The following is a 17,298-nucleotide window of genomic DNA, read 5'->3' on the forward strand; positions in this document are numbered from 1 at the left end:
AAAGTCATAATAGGGATCACTATCATCATCCTCATCCTGTTCACTCTAATCATTATCCACACCAATCCAATAAAGGTCACTGTCACTGTGATGTCAGTCCGCAAGTGGATCACAATGCAGCGTGTCATGCTATTGTCAAAAGCACTTCCTTGGTTGAATTATTACTTTCAAGTGTTTCCTCAGTAAACTTGTAAATTCTTATCCCAGGTATTCTTATCCAACCACCGACTAAGTCTTCTGAATTGGTTAACTGTCAAGTACAAACTGTGGCCACAAGATGGAGGGCTTTGTGTTTCAGTTACTACCCTTGCATTTAACTGTTTTCCAAGTCTCAGTGCACTCTTCTACGGTGTGGTAAACATGGCATAGAATGTGAGATATGAAGTCCATCATCATATGTAAAGCCATGAAATGTAAAAAATAGATCAAAACTCAAGCACCGTATAATCAGTGTAGATCTGGAGACTTTTTGTGACCATAACCCCATTATTTCCTGTAACATATGCCAAATTTTATTTAAAATGTTTTAAAATGCTTTAGCCTTTTAATATTTTTAAATGTTTTGGCTTTTTAAAGCAGCTTTTCAATTCATCAGTGGTTAAAGGTTAAACTTATTAGATTATAAGTAACAAGTTTCCAAATGCAGCTTTAATTTAATAATTTGTTACTGGCAGGGTATGTTCACTAGATTATCATTTTACATTAGTGATGTTATCAGTATTATTATGCCAGATGCCACAGCTATTACATTATTACACAGTAAGAATGTCATTGGTCATTTATTATGTTATCAACTGAAATGAGATTTTGAGAATTCAGAAAGAAAGAATATGTCTTTGTTTGTATAACAATGAATGGGCAACAAGCCATTTTCCTCTCAAACTTATAAAGACTCTCACTAAAAATCCAAATCTAAATATACAGATATTTATATATTTCTTCATCATATACGACTTTAGAAATGTACATGTCTTAGCTGAGGGATAATGCAATTAACATTTTAAATATGTCTCTTCCTACAAATAAACTGGAGGAGGGAGGAATCATTCTTCTTCTCCATCACAATTAATTCTCAATAACTATGTTAGCGAATGCTTTGCAAAGCAAACAACTACACCTTATTTTGGTGTTTACACTTCAAATACATACAACTCAAGCCTTATTAGACCAAATATGAAAACACACTTTACTAATTTCTTGCAGGTAGACTGGATATAAAACCTGCATAATGTGTTCACATTAAGAGCACAAATGACAGCGGCTGAAGTTTCATGCATGTACTATAGACAGGTAACTGCCAAAATTAAGGAAAACGTGCAGAAATGAGAGTTACAAAAACATATTGAAAGCTCATGATTCCGCACAGGTCGGTTTCCAGAGTTTATAAGACAAAAAAATCCCACCATGCAAGTTTGTGGATAGTGCTACACAGGCTCAGTTGTGCATGACATTGACTGCCATATCTAGACAAAGATCAACGAGACTTTGAAAAAAGAGTGACTGTTTGAATATGACTGGCAGGACCTTCAGTGATGACGGCTGTTCAACTTGCCAATGATTCACAAAGAATAGTGACGTGGTTGTTATCGTGATGTAAGTCTGAGACAAAGACATCATTAACGAGAGTTTATTGCATATACTCCTAATCCACGCACTGGCTCTGGATTCAAGGACAAACTGGGCGGAAATTCTGATTCAGCTGACTGCATATATAACCCTAGACTCTATTCATCATTCAGCACAGCTCATCATTCAGCACAGTCCATAGAGCAATTACTTCACAAAGTGGTTTACTCTGGTCAAAATGGAGTGAACGGACCCTTTACCACAACAGTAAAAATGCATGTTTCCAACTGAAGTGGTTACTGTGGTCCAAATTTGAACTGGAAAATTGTCTTCAGACAGTGAACCTGGATAGAGCAGCAAATCTCATCAAATATCAAAGGGGGGTAGAATATTTCTCTGAGGCAGCCTTTTGCGTAATTTACTTATATCTTGTTTTGTCTATTACAAATTTGCCTTTTTCGATTTGCTCCGAATTGAATGGTTTTTGTACGTCAGACAGGATGATGTTGACTTTAACTGGATTTAAAAGCACTCACTCTATCCTATTTCTGTCTGTTAAGAGGTTTACTGTTTGTTAATACTGAGACCTTCACCTCCAACCAGGTCCTTTTTCTTCCCCCAGAGACAGTGAGGGTTTCCCACTTCCTGAAACGTAGACCAATCCCTCAACTTGACAATAATAGGCTTATTAAAAAGGAAAACCTTTCTCATCACCCAGTGCCTACACTACTCTTCTTGTTTACTGTGTGTGCTGGAGATGTGTGCCATCAACAGCACTCTGAGGAATGGTGAGGACATGGTTCACAGCTCCAACATCAGCTTTCCACCTTGCTTTATACGTGATTCCTGAGATCAAACAGCCCTGAATGCTGATTCCTGAAAGCCAGCACCCCTGGAGCTTTAACTCCAAATACCCGAACCTGTGCGGAAAGTGATGTGGCGTCGCTGTTGTCGGGCCCAAGTAAGGTTTCTTATGTGGTACAGATGACGTGGTACAAGCATGTGGCATTTAAAGATATCACCTCAATTAAAATATTTTGGTAATTTTTTTTAAAACTGTTTTGTCCCCTGATTTAGTAGCCTTTTGACAGAATTTTGAATGCAAAACTTTTATTTTTGAGAAGAAAAAAAAAATGGCTTTACAGTGAAAGGGGCTACATTTTCAAGCTAACTTACAGCTATTTGCAAACCCCTTCTGGGTGATGGTCTTGATGCAAACGTGGAGGTGTTCCCGCTGTGGAACTTGCAGAAACTAGAGCATTTAGCAATGTTAGTAGTTTTAGAATATGTGGATCTAGTGAAAGTGAGTCTGGGTTGGTGTTGTCGAGGGAACTGGACTTTGGAGAACAGCCAGCTGAGCTGATGTACTGGAATTTCACCCAGCTAGAAAGTGAGTAAAGCCATTTAATTATTCCTCATAAGTACACTGCTTCTGTTTTTGGCATGCATACATTTCAGATGTATGTATTCATTAGTTCACACCTAAAGATTTGGCAACTTTGATTTAGAAACTTCCAGTATTCCAAGAAAGGATCATTTTTTTGATCACCTCTAGCCTAGAATGTAGCGAGAATGATCAGTTACTATTTGCTCTGACAGCTGCAATAGATTGTAAAGTTTAAGGGTTTCAGATGATGGTTACAGTTTGAAATTGCACATAATTAGCTAGACTGCAAATCATACTCACCTGGCAGGCTAGTTTTGCTGTTTGTTTATGTGGCAGTTCTGAAAATTACCGTCATGAGGCCAGCTGACAAATGTAATTTCCATCCTTGGTATTTTAAACGTAGCATCAGCAAAGACTGGAGGTGTATTCCAAATTTTAAAAAAGTTTCTAGAGGTTTCTAGAATGTGACTTCTATGGGTATGAAGAAAGAAAAGCGGAGAACTTTCTGGAATTTCTCCATGTCTATGAAAGCTATGCATGAGTCCAGCTATTCTGGAGCATTCTTAAAAACATGGCTACATAAAGTATTTGGGGGCCATAGTAGAGTCATCCGTTAATGTTGAGTGATACGAGGTGAGAGCAGACTGGAATATTTAGTGTGCAGCTGTAGATGGTTTTTGCCCCTTCAGTTGTTTCAAAGCCTATTAAAAAACCATAGATGAAATATTTCTCATGGGATCACGAAGGTCATTGTATGTAGTCAAATATGCTTTTGTCAGAACAATGTACCACTGTCTTCTTTCCCAACGCCCCCCAATTATGTGAGTGAAAGGGCCTTCAGCCATCCTGAGAAGAGTTTCACTGTGGAGGGGAGAGAGTACTGGCTTGTTTGGTGAAAAATCCTTATTAATTCAGAGGGTTCTAATAGGTTTAGAAAAGCTTTTGGCTATGTGTCAGGGGATTAAAGATCTTAAATTAAACTACAATGTCCCGGTTGTATGTTTGTTGATGTGGATATTTTAAACTAGTTGATATGGATTTCATGTGTGTGTGTGTGTGTGTGTGTGAATGTTTTTGTGAGTAAAGTGTGACTGGGATTCTGCTCTCAGTCATGCCAATCACATGGACTTTCACAAGTTTTTTTTTGTTTGTTTGTTTGGGTTTTTTTTTTTCTGGAATGAACAAATATTAGTTCTTTTATAAATTGACAAGATGAATAGAGGGGCTTCAGACACAAAGATTGCTACATCTTTTGCTGTGAATTATGGCACAAGAGGTCACTTGCTGACAGACATGTATGATGAATTTTCCCTGGATTTGAGGAAAACAGTTACTAACCTCTTAAAGAACTGACTAGTTAGTCTTTGAAAGACAAGATTCTAGAAGTTCTTTGTGAAATATGTTAAACCGATACTCTTTTTGATACATGAGCCCTTTAGCTCATCTTTTGACAGTAACTCAGACTGGATTTTGTACCAAACTTTGAGTGTTTTGTATTTTTCACCAAAAGTGCGGGTTTTTTTCCCCAACAGCGTATTGCACAAAGCTACATTTATTTACTATGCTAGTAATGACAGTGGCATAGTCAACAGTGAATTTCCAATATAACAGAGCTAAACTGTCCAATTTCACAACTGTTGTGTTCCGTTTTGTTTTTTAAAACAGTTTCATGGGGAACTGAAGGCTGGGTGAAATATTTTATGGTAAAATGAAAGTATAAGATATAATTCCTCTGGTGAGCTGCCTACCTGTGTGTATATATTTATGAGTATATTTTCTGGTAATATTGGTAATAGTTGGTAAGTTGGTAATATTATATTTCTGAGTATATTTTACATCCAGTGATTGCCTTGAAAACATACCTCAAATATTCATCCATTCTAAGAGTGTAAACAAACAAAAAAAATGTGATAACAGCACTGTCTTTCATGTGTCTTGTTTGGCAGTGTTATAAATAAGAGGTATCTGTATAACTAAGATATACTGCAGTTCTGTGACTTCACTCAAATATTTTGATATTAAAAAGAGAAACTGAGAGAAACCATGTCAAAAAGGGGCATATATTGACACATAATGACTAAGATAGGTGTAGCATCCATAATGAAACCTAAAACTTATTTCATAAAGACGCATTTTGAAGTGTCCGCACGCAAATATTATAAATTTGTGTCTATGTCTGTGTCTGTGTTTGTGAACAGAAAGTCAGTAATATAAGTAACTGTTCTCTCCCACCCCTGCTGTCTGGATTAGTGTGTCAGTCTGCCGTAGAGTGAAGGTCACTGAGGCTTGGGCAAGTAGAGAAAACTCCAGGATAATCCTGATGCACACTGACCTAAATATAGACAGTCTACTGTTTACTCAGAGCTGTTAACACCGTCAATGGGGAACCACACACCTTGTACAGCATTACTGTGATTCTCTTCTCTTCATTTCTCTTCCTCCTTTTCTTTTACTGTCCGTTATGGCTGATTTATTCTTTTGGCTGTCTGTCATGCAGGGTTTTCTTTAAAAAGGAGTTTATTCCCAAACAAGTAGGACAAGTAGGACAGCCCATTCAAAATGGCCTATTCATTGTGATGGCCTATTCAATATGAAGGCATCCCACACTGTATTTCTGGTCAAAGCGACGCATGTGAAGGAATTTGACTGTGGCCATGTTTATGTCTCCCTCAGCGTGTTCTCTCTACTGCTACCCGCTACCCGGCGTTTCTGGGTCGAGGTATAATGATAGGATTATGCATTTGGCCTCTATCAGGCAAATAGGACTTCACTGGGTTGCTGCGCCGCATTGTAACTAAGGGAGTAAAAGCAGCGTCCGTCGGAATTCTTAGCCCAAACATTTAAAATCACAACATTGCAAGTAATTCCATTATTTTTCAATAAACCGATTACGTCCCTGGACCAATCCTATTGTGCTGCAGGGTGCCTGTACCATACCTCTGACTAGTGCAACAGAGATGGAGCCTGGGGGGAGGGAAGGACAGATGGATCAACACATGTTACCCCCCTCCTCCCTTCACTGTGGCTTCCTAATCTTCCTGGGTGTAGAGAAGGGACAGGAGGGAGGGCCGCTGGGCATCCACTCTCTCTCACGCAGTGTCCTGCCACAACCAACAAGTTAGCGGACCATGGGAAGTTCATTCATTGTGTATTTCTTTGAGAAATTATGACAAGTGTTTGCACCGCTGGAGGATCTGAAGGACAGCGAGACTGCAGCTGATGGGAGGAATAAGTTAATCATTTTATTTTGCCGAATTTCAGAGAATTCTCACCATACTGTCCCACTATTTTTTTCCCTCTTTTTTGAGTGTTCGTTGGTCTAAAAGAAACAGATTGCCTCTTCAGAACAACAATATCCCAGTTCATTTTTTTTTTAAGTATTTTTAATCTTTATGACGGAATTCTATTGAACAAACTCAGCAGGAGAATTACAATGTCGACAGCTCAAGGTTTACACCGCAATGGTGTGTACAACTATTTTCTTAACATGGTGGCCTATCAGGTAAGAGAAACCGGTGAAGAGAGATTAGAATGTGGTTTATTTGTTAGAGCTGCTGATGTATAGGTGTTGGCATTTTGTGACAATCGGGCTCTAGGTTTGTTTTTAAAGATTAGGGTACAGGTGGCAATTGACTGCAGGATACTAGATACAAATGTTTCTGAGATGACTGGTCTCTTCTGTCATCAGCTCAAGTCAGCAAAATATCAAACTGTTTAATTAACATAAACTCAGTTGTAATTACATCACCTTTACGTTACAGTGTTTGGACTCCATAAGCTGTTGTATAGTCATGATCCTCTGATAACTGTTTCTGTTACCCTCACACAGTATATATCTATGATGCCCATATTTCACTTAAAGATATTCAGCCCAATGCAGTTCACATGAAGTAACGTGTTAGAAAAGATTTCTACCCAAAAACATCTACTTTTTACTCATTGTGTTTGATCTGAAATTTTTGTTTGTGAGGGATTTCTCTCTCTCTCTCTCTCTCTCTCTCTCTCTCTCTTTCTCTCTCTGTCTGTCTCTGTCTCTCTGTCGGTCTCTCTCTCTCTCTCTCCCTCTCTCTCTCTCTCTCTCTCTCTCTCTCAGTTTGCCAGTTTGCTTTGCTCATTTCAACGGTTGCTCCAGTTTAAACAGAGAATGGTGTGCTGCTGTTGTATTATGTTCTTATGACAGTTAGCAGGTGAACGCCCAAAAATTGGAATCTTTCCCATTCTGAGTCACTTCATAGAAAATTTTGAGCAGATGACTTATACATATTTATTTACATATTTATACAGTAAATTAAGTGTCAGTACGTTGGTTTGCACATAGAGTGTTATCAGTGGGCACATAGAAAAAAACAACAATCCATAGATTGTTCTACTTCAGTCAACATTTCAACTATGAATTTTCATGACTCTTTATTCATTACTTAGCGCTTATACCTAAATGATACAACACTCACAATTATAGTGTCCAAATGGTAACTTTTAAATGTATTATTAATTTATCCACACAAGGGTTTTGTAATTTCTCACAAAACCTCACTACGTCTAAATATAAATTGGCGTACAAATAATGTTTTGACTACGATAGTCACTCAAAGATGTTTATAGTTATGTTCTTGGACACAGTGCTGATTTGTGGGCAAAGAGAGCTGCTATTACATCACAATGAAATTCCAAACAGTGGAGCGAATTCCTCTTTTCAGTGGCGGCCAAGAGCGTGAATGTGGGTACCCCAAAGCAGAGCTGGGGAGAGCATGCAATGGGGTGCATCTAGGGGGGCCCACTGGGGAGCTCTTAAAACATTATTCCAATTTATTTTCAAATCTTTAACTTTAACAGTAGTAATAATGAAAGGATACAACAAGCTATTGAAAAATACATCTTATGTCAACATAAAGATCTTTAACTGGTGTAGTTCATTAAAAACGGATGCTTTGATCATTAATATACCGCAACGTGTTATGAAATAAATCACTGAATATCCTACAGTACAAATAAAACAATGGTTCAGTGAACCATCAAATTCCACTCATCCCTTCATCATATTTAACTAAGCGTCTTTGAATTCATTTCCAGTTTACCGTAATGCTTGCCTCTGACATGTGCATTGTGCCACAGTTCCTTTCTGACTGGATTTCTGCCTCACGATGTGCTTATAGCACATGTTTTATGCCACAGAGCCAAAGATGCGCCCAAATATGAGCTGTTTAATTTTGCCAGCTGATTCCAGTCAGGTCTCTTGTCAAAGTTTGTTAAGCAAAGTAAGCGTATTTCATTGATAGAAATAAATAAAGTGTACGTACAAACATTTTTAGTATTTTGCCAAAGAATTATATCTACTAGAAAGTTAGGAAAGTTTGGAAGGTAAATGTCTTAGTGGGTTTTTTTTTATCGTAAACAGTTTTTCAAGCATTGTTTCAAGTATGGCAAGGACAGCTAGAAACAAGGGGATGTAAGCAGATATTAGATTTTTGTATGCTTACAAAAAATTAGTTTCCATGTAAAAAATGTTGTTGACCTGGCCAGAACTCTGAATTCAACCAGCTGTTACACTGTGTTGAAATCTAGGTTAATATCATTACAACAACACCATGTGTGAAACTTTGAACACAAACTGAAGTTATGTTTGCTAGCTAATTTCCGTTTGAATCATTTTAAATATTTGAATATTTTTATTGTTTTGAGGATTGTTTCAGTGTAATGTTATTTATTTGACAAATTTCTAGAGTGTATTGGTCTAGATTTTATGTGTGCAGAGCTGCTTATGTTTTAGCCGTCACGTGGGTGAATCAGTGAAAGGCAAATTTGTATGTCTGGTGGTATTCAGTTCCAGATTTATTTAATGTGGGCTTTAACTGAAAACATGGGGTTGCCAGTCACACTTTCCTTGTTGGAACTGTGCAAATCCTGCAAATCCTGTTTGCAGACACAGCTGAGCTGTTGGAAGATATCTGTTTGACCTGTTATAGTTATTAAGTGGCTATCACTTAAGATCACTTAAGATAAATTCACTCTCTTAGATTGTTCCACTATTCTTTGTTTTTCATCAATCTTTAATTTGAATTTTGTTTGTGGATTTGTATAAATAATCAAATGCTTCATTATTTTTCCTTTCTAATGCTTCTAATAAGGTAGCCGTAGAACATATAATCTTGTTTGTCCTACATTTTTAAAAAATCAAGGGACTCTTTGGTAGATATTCTGTAGTAAAAAGTGATTGACAGAAATATACCTTACTCCTATTATAAAGCAATAACTGGTATTATTTGTCTGTGATTGAATCAGTAGAACTGGGTAAACAACAGAAAGAACTCTTCCTAAATCTTGTTTGATTTGCTTACGTATCATTATAGAGTGTAGTATAATACAGTATGTGATTGGTTTATATGGTCATTTTAATGTCTTGCAAAGTCTGCTGAAATGAAAGCATCATGGACAGGTTTTTTTCTGTGCACTTTGTCCTCATGTTCTGGAAAAATCAATGGTGGTCCAGTCTGGTCAGGTCAGGAAACGATTGCGTTTCATCAGATTATTGGACTGATCTTGGACACAGGGTACATGCTGTCGAATGATTCTACTGTGGCACGTAACCTAGGTTCTTATGCATGCATCAGTCTGCACAGCTATTTTCTTTCATAAATATGCAGATACTTTAAGCAATCAAGATTAATCCCTACCAGAAGTCACTGATCCTGCCTGTGGACTCTCTTATCCTGACGCTCATAGCTTTGTGCTATCAGTCAAACTACATTCAACTCTCATGTTGAGTCCGTGTAACCCGGAAGACAGCGCTGAAATCTCACAGGTTTTCTATTGTCGTGTGTGCTAAAATTATCTGGTACAATGTGGAAAACCATGAAGTGTTTTTACACATTTTTCGGTCACTGATGAAACCGTACCTTTGCTGTGTTCTCAGATATGTTGCTGTTGCGGTCCTGCTCCATGCTCCCTCTGCTGCTCTTTCTGCCCGCCCGTCAAATCCTCCTCCAGCACGCGGGTGATGTACACCTTGTTCCACATTATGGCCTGTGCAGTGTCATGCCTAATGTTGTCCAAGACTGTCTCTGAGACTATGAGGGCAAATGTGAGTGGGTTTTTTTGTTTGTTTGTTTGTTTGTTTATTTGTTTGTTTTTTTTATAAAGACCATTGACATTGCTGTACGACATACGGCAGATGGTTGGTTTCTCCAAATACTTTGTAAATCCAGTGATCTATGAAACAAGAAAATCACCCTTTTCTTTTGTAAAGTCAAATTCAAAACATGTAGGATCAGTTAATTCTTTGTAAACACTGGACGCGAACTTGATGAAGCCCTCATCGCAATCAGGCGTAGCCTGTTGACAAAATCTCTTTCTAGAATATTCTAGAGACATAACATAACGTCATTCTTTCAGGTGCCTTTCTTTAACGTGGTTTGTGATGAAGCCCACGGTGGAGGAGACTGTGAGATGCTGGTGGGATATTCAGCTGTTTATAGAGTTTGCTTTGGCACTGCCTGTTTCTACTTAATGATGGCCATTTTCCTCATCGACGTCAAATCCAGCCAGGATTTCCGTGCACTCATCCACAATGGGTGAGTAATGGTAGGGGTGTCTGTGTCTTCACAACTCATACTTGCATACGAGTGAAATGTGCACGAATGCCGGGGAGTTTCACGGTCAACAAAATAACAGTCAGTGTATTCTAGATATATACCTAAGACAAACCATTATACAAACGAATACACTTAGGCTTTTTCCAGGGGAATGTGAACTTCACAAAACATCAATACTGCACATCAAAGCACCAATACTATACAGCACATATGGTTGCTAAATAGGATGGTGTCCTTATATAACACTGTTTTCACAGAAATGATAACCATTTCAGCTTGAGCAGGTGAACTGAAAGATTGCATGTGTAACTGAAATTAAATTGAGCAAGAATACATGGCTCTATATGTATTGTACCCATTTGGTACATAGCAGGTGTGGTAAAACTATGAGTTGAAATGCATGTAGTTACATTAGTAGACTGCATAACACAGTCTCTTGGCTATGACAAATGATATATACAATCACTAATGCTCACCCCTTCTCAGTAGCTCACTGTACTCAGTGTGCTGCGGCACTGTGGAGTTGTTTACTTGGTAGATTATCATAATGTGCAAAGCCTGATGTCATTTCAGTGCACTCGTTTTGTGACTCCGATACACAGAATTGCACAGATTAGGCTCCAAAAAGCTTTTGCTTGCTAACATTGGAGTCTCAATCCTTATGGCTCTTATATGTCAGGACAGAGCGTAAATAAGGGTCGTTTAAGGCTAAAACTGACCGAACAGGTCGACAGACATCCACCCACAAGTGCTGAAGCCGCTGTCCTGATTACGAGCTATTTACGGGCCGCAGTCTGCCATCTCTCTGCCCCGTCCATCTGGACGCTTTAGATAGATTTGATTGGCATTCCTTAATGCTGCTCTGTCCTTTGTATAACACAGATTTTGGTTCCTCAAGTTTATTACTCTGCTTGGGATGTGCGCCGCTGCCTTCTTCATTCCAACCGAATCTTTTCTGCATGGTGAGAAGGCCCGAAATCGCATTTTTACAACATTTACAACATTCACGCATGTTATACATAATCAAATCTACGCACTCATCCAAAAACAGACATTAATGCATACACACACAAACTCATCTCATTCGTACTGACACCATTGCATGCGCATATATGGACTGACACATTTCTGCATGTATTTACTCAGTCGTCCATTGCCCTAGGCTAAATAGACCTAATATATAAAATGATGAACCAGAGTAGAGTACAACTGTTATGAGATGAGTGTGCCAGTGCTTCTCTCGTCAAATTAATTAATGAGGAAAATTAGACTTATGTTGTCAGGAGGGTAATGTTTTGCTGATTTTTATTAAAGGGAAATTTGTCATGTAAATTATTTGATTTCAGCTGATGATGCTAATATCAATTCAGTTTTTAAAAATCAGCATTATTGTTTCAAGTAGGTAAACATACACGCAGAGAGAGAGAGAGAGAGAGACACACACACAGACACACACACACACACACACATATATATATATAGCATGAACATACAATTATAATTATTTAATACATAATTATATTGTTCATATATTATATATTATGATTTTAAGATGCTAAAAGCTTACAGTATTGTCAAAGTGTATGTGACCTGAGCAGAGAAAAGACCATCTTTTTGTTTTACTGGCATATTAAACAACACCAGGTGGCACTGCACACCCATTTCTTGAGCAGCTGACTTGCTCTGTAGATTAATTAAATATACCATAAATCTTTTTGTGGTTGAGTTTGGGTTGTTTGGGAATACTAAATCTTGTTCATGCAGACATTCAGTCCGCTGTAATGTTTTATAGCCTTTTGTGTTTTCACAGAACCTGACAGCTCATTAGTTTGTCTTTTTTCTCTGTTCTTTTCTCTGCAGCTTGGCACTATGTGGGTGTGGTGGGGGGATTTGCCTTCATTTTAATTCAGCTCATCCTCATCACTGCTTTTGCACACACCTGGAACAAAAACTGGTGAGTTTTGGGGTGGGGGGGGGGGGTAATGCCGTGCCCTGTGATATCATCTCTGAGTCTCCAGACAGCTTTATTCAGCCTGTTTAAGCTTAAACAGTTAAACAAATCAGTTACTGAGGTAATCTAGGATGGTCTGGCTGGGAGATATTGTGTTTTAGACCATGTATGAGAGCTCTTAGGCAAATTTCAGCCTAAAATTACCAGTTCAAGGCTAGGCTGGAATGTGGTTTAATGATTCTCCACACAGACAGACACAAACACACACAGACTAAGACACACACACACACACACAACCTCATTGTTTGACAAGATTCCCAGATGTTTTTTTTCTGACTGCAGTAGCATCAGTTAACTTTTGAATGGGAGACATGATGAGAGAACTGAATGTACAGGAATGAGCAAGTTCACAGGACCTGGAAGACTTCCAAGCAAAACAAAGAGTGTACAGTAGCAAGAAGCCAGCTTTTTATTTTGTTAACATAAAGAGGAATGTACAATCCATAACTTTCCTATTATCCCATTCACCTGCAGGTTGACGGGGGCGGCTGAAGACAAACGGTGGTACCTTGCAGTCATGTGTGCTACGCTGTTTTTTTACACTGTCGCCAGCACGGCCTTCACCTTCATGTACAAGTACTACACCCACCCAGCCGCCTGCCAACTCAATAAAGCTCTGCTCTGGACAAACCTGGGACTGTGTGTCATCATGTCCTTCATTGCTATCACTCCCTGTGTGCAGCAGAGTAAGTCTGGTCTGTTTTAAAACACACAAACAACTCCTCCCCATCACCACCACAACTCCCCCCCCCCCCCCCGCCCCTCCCCATCAACACCACAACTCCCCCGACCCCCAAACACACACAGAACACATTTTACAGGCCACCGCTTGGATTACGTACTTCGAAGTCAGGAAGATACGTTGGGTTTTTTTTTTTAGTCCCTGGTGTTTCACATGCTTTCCACACTCATTGTGTTTTATATTTAATATATATTGACAAATCTTTATTTAGAATAAGAGTTTTAAATGGGATTCTTTTTTTCCCTTTCAGAACAGCCCCGCTCAGGCCTCCTACAGGCCTCCATTATCAGCTGTTACGTTATGTACCTTACCTTCTCCGCCCTATCCAGCCGACCCCCGGAAAAAGGTAAACATGTGCACTCACAAACGCACGCATGCAGTTCACATTTTAAGTACACCTTGGGTCCAATACATTCACTTATGTTTGACACTGTATCATTTATCTATGGGCCAGACAGGATGTTTCACATTCCAACTAAATCAAATGTCAAATATAATAGCACACTGTTGTAAAATGAATAAATTCAATTTATTGTTTTTATTTGTGAGTCCATGTTTCAGTTGTGCTGTTATTGTCATATGATTCAACATCTGGAATATGTAACAGCACTATTAATTAAAACCAGTGTTTCAGGAATGAAAGCAAACTATTTTCTCGGGCATGAACCATGCAAAACGTAATAAATTCCACCTTTTATCCCATTATTAGTTTATTCGATTTGTTTTATGACTGCAAAAAAACACACACAGGCCTGTGTGTCTTTAAGATTATTGGCAATTCAGGATACAGATGGTTCTCAGCTTCTCTTCACATGTAGAGACCGCATCACGTTGTGACAGTAATTGCGATAGGGCACACTCTCTCATGCTGTAAACTCTAGCAGTATCATTACATGTTCTTAAACACTGTGTCCTGGAAACAGGGTAATTCTCTACATGTTTTAACCTGTCAGAGCGAGCACCTCCACAGACCGCCGTGGCTCTCACTCTTCACCTCCACCCTTAATGATGCTGGTGGGGGGGGGGGGGGGGCTCAGCCTCTTGTCAGGTGTTGGGAAACTCGTGTGTTTGGTAAAGTGGTGCTCATACACCGTTTTAAGAGCTTGACTAATGAGCATTATAGACTGGTACTGAGCACTGGATCACACATGGCACCGGCCTCCTGCACAGAGGATTCGGGAGTCTCCAGAGACATTTAGCTATTTCCTAACAATGTTTTCATCATCTTCTTTAAAAAACCAACATGATCGTAATTACAAATTCATGTGTTAATGAAAAACGTTTGCATGCTAAATTTTAGCAATAAAAAAAAGTCTGTTAAAACAAACAGACTTTTAAATAGTGATTCCTCTGGAATACATTATGACTTCAGATCCCATCTCATTTCTGTTTCTGGTTCCTAGCCATCCTTCAGAGGTGATGAACAGAGGGCAGTCCTGTCAGCCTTATGATGCTATATGATTAGAGGATATAGAACAAAGCAGCCAGACAGAAGCCTATGTGTACATTCCTCTGTTCAGTTTCACTGTACTTTAAGTGCCTCAAATCGTCCATAGAAATTAAATGCATGAGAGCAACACAGACACTCCATAGGGGATGAGGCGGAGTGTTCCCACTAGAGCAGAACCTTTGGCACTGTGAGGGGCTTTGTAATGATTAACTGAAGACGGTTCTATGAAATAGAATTAGCACAAATAGAAAAACAGGATATTATACATTTTACCGGGACATTTAGTGCCATTTTGGTTTAAAGGGTGTGTTGAAGTGGTTCTGATTAGAGTTATACCGCTTTTCAGTTTCCAGTGGCATCCTGTTCTGGGGCAACATGGGGTAATGCTTCAACATGCTGCAGAAATATGCACTGCCAGCCAGTCTGCTCTTAAAACATCTTTTCAACACACACTAACACACACACACACACGCACGCACTCTCTCTCCCCCAACTTCCTTCAGTGTCCTCAGAGGAGAACTGCATTGTAATTTGTTCTCACCCATAAGCAGTTTTCCTGTCACTCTGAGTGTATGTGTGTGTTCCTGAGAACTGTATATATGTTTGTCATGAAGGGCTCTTGTGCGGTGCCACTGAAGCGTCTCTGGCCCCCCCCCCCACCCTGTGTTCTGTCCTGTTCTAGCGTGTTCCGCCATTTCCTCCGGCACTCAGTGACTTCATCAGGGAGCTCTATGCTGATGACTGAGGCAAGCCGGCACACTAACCCTGTGACAGCCTTAAGCTTAGGAATGTTTTTTTTTTTTTTTGGAAACAGAAAACACACAAAATCAGGAGTGGCTCCTTCCTCCTCCTTACCTTATAATGGTGGATGTCCATGTGTGTAAATAGCACTCCCTCTAATTAGCCAGTGTTTTCATGTTGCCCTAGGTTGGATTTTAATACACTGTTTATGGAATTTGCCCTGAAACACATGGCCTGAAGTGAAACTCACCCCTCCCCCAAGAATGAAGAGATTGTGTATGTGTGTGTGTGTGTGTGTGTGTGTGTGTGTGTGTGCATATGTGAGCACATGTCAACTCCTTTGGCCATGTTCTGGAATGTCCCGGAGACCAGATGATACAAAACACTCACATAATGATCTGAGCCGCATGTTTCTCAGAGTGGAATTTGTGTTGCTTGATTGAGATTACGAAATCTTCAAACAGGGAACGGGGATGATTTATAATCTCTTTCCGCTGATGTTGTGCATTCTCAGTGGTGTACCAGGGCATAAACATGACTGTGTGCTACCCCAGCGTGGGACGAGATGAAATCCAGAAGGAGGGCAATGCAGTGGCTATTATTGGTGCTGCCATTATGTACTGCTGTGTGCTCTTTGCCTGGTAAATACTCTATAACATACAATTATTTATCAATTTCATATATATATATGTGTGTGTGATTTATTGTGAATGATCCCTTAATAGGCCTCTTTTTGGTTTTCCTGTTGTTTTTGTTTTGTTTTGTTTTGTTCTTTTTTAGTAATGAAGCCTCGTACCTGGCAGAGGTTTTTGGACCATTCTGGATGATCAAAGTGTATCGCTATGAATTCCAGGTAAATTTGTCATCATTTTAGGATTCTATGCCTCTCTGTTTGCCTGTAACATGTCTGCTGATGAACGTCTTTCCTCTGTGTGATTTCCCTCTTCAATTCAACAGAAAGCCACCTGCTGCTTCTGCTGCCCAGAGGAGGAAGAAGGTGACAATAACATTATAGACTATTTCAAATGAGAGTAGATCAAAAGACTGCTCAGTTCAGTTTCTCTTAGCCATAGCATTTTTACAGACTCATTTCTGTCATTCTTCGCTGTCTACAGAGGAGGAGTTTGTGGTCGATGATGACAGTAAAGGCTGCCAGAGAGTAATCCACAATGAAACCCAGCGTGTGGCCTACAGCTACTTCTTCTTCCATTTTGTCTTCTTCCTCGCCTCACTGTACGTCATGATGACCCTCACTAACTGGTTCAGGTCAGTTCTTCAACCACACACACACACACACACACACACACACACACACGCGCACACACGCATAAAATATGAAAAATAATTAGCTCTCCTGCCATCACATCTGACATTCGTCCTTCAATATACATCCTTTAATGAGTACAACACCCTTTTTTAAGTTGTTTTTTGAATGACAACCTTCAACCTTCCTTTTAGCTATGAAACAGCAGTACTTGAGACCACCTTCACTCACGGGAACTGGTCCACGTTCTGGGTAAAGATGTCATCCTGTTGGGCTTGTGTGGTTCTGTACCTATGGCTACTGCTGGGTCCTCTCTGTCACTGTCGGTCTGATCATAAATCCCGACCCAGACGGTCCCGGATCAAAAGGCGAACGACCTCTCAACGCCATGTCAGCGTCAGTGTGTGATTCTACGCGGGATCCGCCACAGCACACACCGCTGCCATAACAACGACAGGGAATGAGCGGACAAGTGGGAGCTTGTCTTCGTGGGAAGCCTTTAAACTCCAAGTGACGAAGAACAGATTCCCAGAAGACACAGCTCTACT

The 17,298-nt window shown here is 39.6% G+C and overlaps 1 protein-coding gene across 1 annotated transcript; it reads left to right on the forward strand.

Annotated features, from left to right (window-relative positions):
• The first annotated feature begins 6,380 nt into the window (after positions 1–6,380).
• Positions 6,381–17,158, forward strand: serinc4 (serine incorporator 4). Its single transcript, XM_030766666.1, has 12 exons — positions 6,381–6,455; positions 9,864–10,031; positions 10,343–10,521; positions 11,425–11,504; positions 12,403–12,496; positions 13,028–13,239; positions 13,546–13,641; positions 16,001–16,127; positions 16,267–16,339; positions 16,444–16,483; positions 16,602–16,752; positions 16,945–17,158. The coding sequence occupies exons 1-12, from the start codon at positions 6,387–6,389 to the stop codon at positions 17,156–17,158; spliced, it is 1,503 nt and encodes a 500-aa protein (XP_030622526.1). The 5' UTR covers positions 6,381–6,386.
• The last annotated feature ends 140 nt before the right edge of the window (positions 17,159–17,298 follow it).

The sequence above is a fragment of the Chanos chanos genome, chromosome 2 (assembly GCF_902362185.1).
Source record: "Chanos chanos chromosome 2, fChaCha1.1, whole genome shotgun sequence".
Classification (NCBI taxonomy): Eukaryota; Metazoa; Chordata; class Actinopteri; order Gonorynchiformes; family Chanidae; genus Chanos; species Chanos chanos.